At 29.3% G+C, this 8,473-nt stretch overlaps 1 protein-coding gene across 1 annotated transcript; it reads right to left on the minus strand.

The window, feature by feature from the left end:
• Window positions 1-431: 431 nt before the first annotated feature.
• On the minus strand, window positions 432-7,850 carry LOC133334356 (uncharacterized). The gene is made up of 2 exons (XM_061542654.1): window positions 7,749-7,850; window positions 432-1,525 (listed from the first exon to the last, which is right to left on the minus strand). The coding sequence occupies exons 1-2, from the start codon at window positions 7,767-7,769 to the stop codon at window positions 458-460; spliced, it is 1,089 nt and encodes a 362-aa protein (XP_061398638.1). The 5' UTR covers window positions 7,770-7,850; the 3' UTR covers window positions 432-457.
• Window positions 7,851-8,473: the final 623 nt, after the last annotated feature.

The following is an 8,473-nucleotide window of genomic DNA, read 5'->3' on the forward strand; positions in this document are numbered from 1 at the left end:
AAAAGAACTTATGCTAGAGCAAAAAAATAGTATAACAATGTTTTTTTAACAAAAAATAAAAAAATGCTAAATAAAAATATGATGGAAACTGAAAAAGTAGAAAAATCAAATAAAAATTTATAGAAAAAAGAATAGAAAAAGAAATTTGAAATTTAATTTTTTCAAATGGCAGAAAAAGTTTATGGAGGGAGAGAAAGATAGTGTGTGGGAGACACAAAATGAGTATAATAACTTAAATAATAATTTATAAACACTGATGAGAGAGACGAGAGTTTAAGAAACATAAATGATTTCAGTACTGTGGCATCCAAACTTTACTTTGTCCACGGGCTCGTAACCTTGGAGTTGACGGGAACCGGCTTTAGTAAAAAAATCTGATGATTTGTCTTACTTAACTATTCTACCTAGATAGATGGTGATGCTGATGAAGATGAGGTGGTGCAAAGGGTGGATGGATTTAATCCCAACCATGTTCATGGTGTGGTGTGGGCACCCACACTTTTTCCCAAACTGGCTTCCACACCTTCTTCCATTCTTGCACTTTGACCTCCTTCCAGACGGGCACTTGCACTGCCTTCCATTCATCCTTCCAGGCCTGTTTCTTCTCGGTGGCCCAGACTTGTTTCTTTTCGGTACGCCAAATTTGTACTTTCTCCTCGACCCATGTTTCACGCTTCTCCTTAATCCAAATTTGTTTCTTTACCGGCTTCCAAACTTGAATCCATTCAACTTTCCATTCGAGTTTTTTGTCGGTCTTCCATTCCTGTTTCTTTTCCGTTTTCCATTCTTGCACTTTTTCTGTTTTCCATTCTTGTTTCTTTTCGATTTTCCATTCTTGGACTTTTTCGGTTTTCCATTCTTGTTTCTTTTCGGTTTTCCATTCTTGCTTCTTTTCGGTACGCCAAACCTTTTTCCAGACAGGTTTCCATATCAGCTTCTTGCGCCACAAATCGTGACTGGTGTATTCCCAACCTTCGTGATCTTTGCCGAGGTATTTTTCACCGGGTATGCCCATCTTGACCCATTCGGGTACAAACATTTTCTTCCAATCAGGTACTTGTACTTCTTTCCAAACGGGCACTTGGATTTCCTTCCAAACGGGTACTTGGATTTCTTTCCAAACGGGCACTTTTATTTCACGCCAGACGGGTACTTGAATTTCTTTCCAGACGGGAACTTGGATCTCCTTCCACACGGGAACTTGTACTTCTTTCCAAATGGGTTTGGTGATTTTCTTCCATTCGGGTACTTTAACTTCTTTCCATGCGGGAACTTCACGTTCTTCGATATGGGGTTTTTTCACAATTTTCCAATCGGGTACTTGTTCTTCTTTCCAGACGGGTACTTTGACCTCTTTCCAAATGGGTACTTGTACCTTTTTCCATTTGGTTTCCCAGGCTTCTTTTTTGACCGTCTTCCAAACTTGTACCCAATCTTCTTTCCATGTGAGTTTCTTTTTCCAGACACCCTCTGGCGGATGGGCAAAGGCGAAGCTGACAATGAGAGCACAGCTGGCACCCAAGAGCTGTAAATGGAGATTTTGAGAGTGAGGGAGAAAGAAATAGGGAGAATTATTAGAAATGGAATAAATAATATGTAATAGTTACAAAAATTAAATAAAAATATTTTTTATAGATTTTTTTATTTTTTTTCTTTTTTTATTTTTTTCAACCGATCAATTGAGTCGTGTTTTTTAAGCACCAAGGAAAGCATGATTTTATGTAAAGAACTATCAGTATCGAGGATTTTAAAGGACTATTATCAGTCTGAATTTTAAGAGGACTGACAGAAGATTGAATTTTTAGAGAATTTATTTATTTTGGGCAATTTTTTAGAAGCTTGATTTTTTATAAATATATTTGTCAGTTATAATCTTAATTTTCCATGAATCTAATTTTGACATAAATTATTCACATAAAACCAGTAAGGAAAGTAGTAAAGTCGAACTGGGCCGACTATATGATACCCTTCACCACTTTGGGTATATTTTACATATGTATCCTAACAGACGACGCGTTTTGTTATAAATATATATCTGAACCGATTTCAGGGAAACTTTCCAGAGACTAATTTATATAACATCAGTACGATGTGTCAATCGGCCTAGCAATGGATCTTTTCACGAAGCTCAGCAACATCATTCTTGACTTACTTCAGTACCTTATACCAAAATCCGTGCAAATCAAAAGATATATAGGGTCTTTGGTGCACCAATTACCTTAAATCGGATGATAATACATATGAGAGCTACATCTAAATCTGAACCGATTTTCGCGAAACTTTGCTCACATCATTCATGACCTTATTTATTACGCTGTGCCAAATTTCATGCAAATCGAAAAATATATAGGGACTTTGGTGCACCATTTACCTTAAATCGGACGAAAGTATATATGGGAGCTATATCTAAATCTGAACCGATTTTCCCCAATTTCAATAGGGTTCGTCCGTGGGCCAAACAAATGAGCTGTGACAAATTTCATCCAATTCGGATCATAAATGCGACCTGTACTTTGTTTACAATTTAACATGGACAGACGGACGGACGGGCATGCATAAATCGACTTAGAAAGTGATTCTATGCATATTCTCAAAAGGAACCATGGGTGTATCTCGATTATTTTTGCCTGTTACAAACATACGTACAAAGACATAATACCCTGTACCACAGTGTGGCGAAGGGTATAACAAACCAACATATACATATATGTAGGTATTATTTACAGCACGTGTTTTGATTTATCCAGATGTCATTAATTATAATTTGTAATTTTCATTTAATTAATTTAAAAAAAAGAGCTCATAAGTTTTTTTTGACATTGAAATTTACAATACAACAATTTGTTATGTCGTTAAATAATTAAATTAGTCTCTAATTTAAGTTGTCTTAAAAAAAAGCTTCGAATTTTTATTGTACTTATGTTAACACCAAGCTGGCTTGAAGACATTCATTAAACCTGTGCCTTTGTTGATAATTAGCGTATCAAATTAAATTGTTTTTGTTGCTGCTAGTTTTTAATTTGTTTTTAATGAATGACAATAGTGTAATTTTAATCGATTTTATTGTGCATTTTTAGCTTTTTGAATATTTTGAAGACAACAAAACAACTACAAGACTACATAAAATCGAACACATATTATTGAGTGTTTTATAACTCATAAATATTTAACGACATTCAAATAAAACCGTAGGGTATTTAAAATTAAGTCATAAATCTATTTAGCTACTGTTTAATATATTTTTTTATTTGAAATAATTTATGCAATGTTATAATTATCAAATAATATGCTAATGTGATAAATTGTTTTTGCTTTTCACATTTCGAAGGGAATGGTAGAAAACGCTATGATGTTATATTTTTTTAGGGCATTGAAAAAATAAAAATTAATATGGTACGAATAAGTAATAATTATTAAACAGCCTACCGTAGAACTAAAATATCTTCAAACCAGATTTTGATATTTGGGGCGATCAGAACCGTGAATTTTTTACATAATTTTTTTTAATGGACCAACAGAATCGTGGACCAGCAGAGTTGTGTTTTGTTTTAAGGAACAATAGAACCCTGTATTTTTTTTAATTTTTAAGGCATATAAGACCGGGAAAAAGGTGGAGTTTTTGAAGTATTTTTGTTAAAGAATAATTTTTAAATGCCAACGAAGGCGTAGATTTTTAAAAAATATTTTTTTACAGGGCCAATAGAGGTTGGATTTTTTAAGGACCAACAGAGGTGTGAATTTCTTAGTATACATTTTAAAGGACCATCAAAAACGTGGATTTTTTAATCGTTTGTTTTTTTTTTAAAGAGCCAAAAAAGGCATGGATTTTAAAGAATATATTTTTAAAGGACAAACTGAAACGTGCATTTTTAAAAAAATATTTTTCAAAGGACTAAAAGTAACGTGGTTTTTTAACGGACAAACAGCAACGTGGATTTTTTAAAGAATATTTTTAAAGGATCAACAAGGGCGTGGATTTTATAAAGAATATCTCTTTAGGGTCGTTTAATGAAATATTCTTTAACAAAATCCACTCTAATTTTTTATTCTCTAAATAATTTTTAAATGCGGGTTTTAAATTTTTTAAGTCTTAAAAGAGGATAATATTTGTAATTTTTTAAAGTTAAAAGAGAGAGAATATTTCTTAAAAAAATATTTTTTAACGAAGGACCAACAAAAGCGTAAATTTTTTTAAAGCCAAAAGAGAAGTAGATTTTTTAAAGAATTTTTGTTTAAAAGGCCATAATTTTTAAAAAATATTTTCAAAAGACTACATTTTTTTTAAGTCTTAAAAGAGATTAATATTTTTTAAAGGAATAACAGAGGGGTGTTTTCTTATTTTTTAAGTCTTATATATAGTTTTTAATCAATATTTTTTAAATGTCTAACAGAGGTGTAGTTTTTTTAAAGTCTATTTTTTAAAGGACCAACAGAGGCGTGGTTTTTTAAGAATAATTTTTAAAGGACCAACAGACGCGTAGTATTTTTTTTAAAGAGCCAAAAGAGCGTGGATTTTTAAGAATATTTTTTAAATGACTAACAGAGGTCTAGTAATTTTTTTAAAGAGCCAAATTAGGGACTAACAGACGCGTGAGGTTTTAAATAATATTTTTTTAATGACTAACAGAGGTGTAGTTTTTTAAAGCCTATTTTTAAAAGGACCAACAGACCCGTGTTTTTATTAAAAATAATTTTTAAAGGAACAACAGACACGTAGTAATTTTTTTAAAGAGCCAAAAAAGCGTGGATTTTTTAAGAATATTTTTTAAAGGACTAACAGAGGTGTATTAATTTTTTTAAAGCGCCAAAATAAACGTAGGTTTTTTAGGAAGTGCCAAAAGGGGAGTGGAATATTTTTTTATAAAGGGTCAAGAAGAACGTGGATATTTTTTTAAAGCGTGAATTGGTTAAGAACATATATTTTAGGTGACCATTGAAGAGGTGGGTTATTGAAGAATATTTTTGGGAGTCTATCGGAAGAGGATTTTAAAGGAAGAACTATTTTTCAAGATTTTTTTTGTAGGAATATGTTTATATTTTTTAAGAATTATTAAAGGATTTTTTTCTAGATTTTATAAGGAAGTGTGGAGAATTTATAAGGAAGTGTGGGGAATATTTTTGGAAGTCTATCAGAAGAGGATTTTAAAGGAATATGTTTAAAATATTATTTTTATAGAAATTCGGGATTTTTCAAGAAATGTTTTTTCAAGATTTTTTTGTAGAGCCAAAAATATAAATATATTTTTAGGTGACCAGAATTATTAAAGGAATATTTTTGGGAGTCTATCGGAAGAGGATTTCAAAGGAAGAAATATTTTTTCAAAAATTTTTGTAGGAATATGTTTATATTTTTTAAGAATTATTAAAGGATTTTTTTCTAGATTTTATAAGGAAGTGTGGAGATTTTATAAGGAAGTGTGGGAGTCTATCGGAAGAGGATTTTAAAGGTATATGTTTAAATGATTATTTTTATAGAATTTCGGGATTTTTCAAGAAATGTTTTTTAAGGTTTTTTTTGTAGAAATATATTTATATTTTTTAAAGAATTATTAAAGGATTTTTTTCTAGATTTTATAAGGAAGTTTAAAGCGTTGATATCTTAAGAAATTTTTTTTTTCAAGATTTTATAAAAATTTTGAGGACTCAAAGTGTGGATTTTTAAATTAATATTTTTTTCAAATATGTTTTAAGGAATGTAGGAATATATTTATATTTTTTAAGAATTATTAAAGGAATATTTTTGGGAGCCTGTCGGAAGAGGATTTTAAAGGAATATGTTTAAAAGATTATTTTTATAGAATTTCGGGATTTTTCAATAAATATTTTTTCAAGATTTTTTTGTGGGAATATATTTATATATTTTTTTAAGAATTATTAAAGGATTTTTTTCTAGATTTTATAAGGAAGTGTGAAGTTTTTCAAGAGTTTATAAACATTTTGAGGACTCAAAGTGTGGATTTTTAAATTAATATTTTTTTCGGAATATGTTTTAAGGAATGTAGGAGCATTAAGCTTAATTTTTTTTGAAGATTTTGGGGATTCAAAAATTGGATTTTTTTTAGATTTTTCAAGGAATATTTTTTTTAAGATTTTATAAAGAATTTGGATATTTTTGAAGTGTGGATTTTTTATGGAATACAGGAGCTATAAGTTTCGATAATTAAAGATTTTTTTAAGTAATATATAGCAAGTAAGGAATATATTTCAAGATTTTATAAAAATTTTGATGACTCAAAGTGTGGATTTTTAAATTAATATTTTTTTCGGAATATGTTTTAAGGAATGTAGGAGCATTAAGCTTAACTTTTTTAAGATTTTATGAATTCAAAAATTGGATTTTTTCTAGATTTTTCAAGGAATATTTTTTAAATTTCAAGATTTTATAAAAATTTTGGACTCAAAGTGTGGATTTTTAAATGAATATATTTTTAAGGAATGTAGGATAATAAGCTTAATTTTTTTTGAAAATTTTGGGGATTCAAAAATTGGATTTTTTTCTAGATTTTTCAAGGAATATTTTTTTTTTCAAGATTTTATAAAGAATTTGGATATTTTTGAAGTGAAGGAAGGATAATGGAATACAGGAGCTATAAGTTTCGATAATTAAAGAAATTTTTTAAGGAATATATAGCAAGGTGATATTTTTGGAGGAAATTATTTTAAGGAATGTTAGAGCATAAAGCGTGATTTTTAAGGAATAGTTTTTAGTATTTTTCAAGAAATATATTTTTTAAGAATTTTGGAAGCTCTAATATTGATTTCTGATAAATGTCTTTTTACGAATATGCTGGGAATGTTTAATTTTGTTAGGAATATTTTATTTAGAAATTTTAATTTTCAAGCTCCTATGTTGGGATTTTTTGAGATATAAATTTTAAGAATTTTGGGAAAATAAAGCGAGGAATTTTGAAGGCATATTTGTCAGTGATTTGTTTAAAGAATTTAGAAGAATTTATTTTATTCTTTTTTGTATTTATAAAGACTTTATTTGAATTTTATTTTTTAAGAGGAGTTTACATTTTTTAGCGTCTTAAAGTTTTAAGGATCTTTTATGAAATATATTTGAACAATTTGAAACCTATACCAATATATATGGATATACGATAATTGCCAAATTTTAAACAAAATATACATTATGTTCTTGCACTGTTTATTACAGTACTAACATATAGTTGGTTTTTTGATGCAAAAAATAATTTTGGTTATCACATCCTTATTTTTCTCATTTAAAATACAATATAGCGTACTATCCATTAGTGACAATTTCGAAGCAATTTAACATTTTCTTTTTATCAGTTTTTTTTTATAAAAATCCAAATATTTGGCTTGAATTTTTTGTTTTTTGATTATTATTTAATATTATGGCAATGTTTTTTTTTTATTTTTTCAATATATGTCTATAGTTTATATCAGCAGGTTAATATATCTTTTATGAAGCGCCTTCTTCAGCATTACACATCGAATTGTGGGTTCTACTTATTTAAATTTTATAAATATTTTTTTGTTTTCAAAATATTTTCAGTTTTTTTTCCATTTTTTGTCATATTTCATATTATTTATAATTTTTGTATTTTAATTTTCACATTATTAAATTTTGAGTTTTTTTTATTTATATTCCACAATTGTCATTTATCATTTTATTATTTTTCGAATATTTTTTAAACATAAAAAATGTTTTTTTATTATTATTATTTTATTTTTTTAATAATTTATTGTGTATATCCAATATCACTTGAACGAACACCCACCAATAATTGTAGGGATCTCATATTTGTAATCCCCCCGCTATGTTGACGCGTTTAATGTGTATTTAGCACCAAATGTATGACTGCCTCTGTTGAGGTCTTCTAATATAACTACCCACATTTCACCACTGCAGATCTATTTATATTTTGGGAAGTGATCATTGTGTCGGGCTTTACGACGTCATGATCATCACAACAGACCCCCAAAACAGTCCGACAACGGCGAGCAACCAACCGAGCAGCATGGGCCATCATCATCATCATCACCACCACCATCAAGGTGGCTCACCAGCCAATGGAAACTAACAACAACAAATGCAGCAACAACACCGAAACTGAAAATGCCAAAATTACTTTTTGAACGAAAATGAAAACGAAACATCCGAACCATCAGCCCCTAGTACATGTTTGTATAAAAAGCTTGAATTCGGATTCCGAAAAACAAAAACCAAAACCCTCAACATATGCTCACTCTCAGTTTTAAACAAAAACACGCTCACACACATGTACAAACTCATTTTTTTGGCCGGTAAAAATGAGCGCCAAAACTACAAAACAAAAGGAAATGAAACTTAAATTGAAACACAGCTACGAATATATCAACAAACTATAAAGCTCTCAGCCAGCCGCAATGCAAAGCGAAACCAATATCATTGAGGTAGGTAACGAAACAACAAAACTTAACTGGCCGAAAGTGGCTCACACATACAATTGCATACACGGCATTC

Source organism: Musca vetustissima, unplaced genomic scaffold (genome assembly GCF_032173495.1).
Source record: "Musca vetustissima isolate MV318-11 ecotype Yass unplaced genomic scaffold, APGP_CSIRO_Mvet_v1 utg64310, whole genome shotgun sequence".
NCBI lineage: Eukaryota > Metazoa > Arthropoda > Insecta > Diptera > Muscidae > Musca > Musca vetustissima.

What these genes read in the sequence shown, in the direction of transcription:
- LOC133334356 (XM_061542654.1), bottom strand. Translation starts at nt 7,769, where the DNA reads ATGAGATCCCTACAATTATTG. An exon ending in TGAGATCCCTACAATTATTG is followed by an intron (nt 1,526 to 7,748) that starts GTGGGTGTTCGT and finishes CTCCATTTACAG; the next exon opens with CTCTTGGGTGCCAGCTGTGC.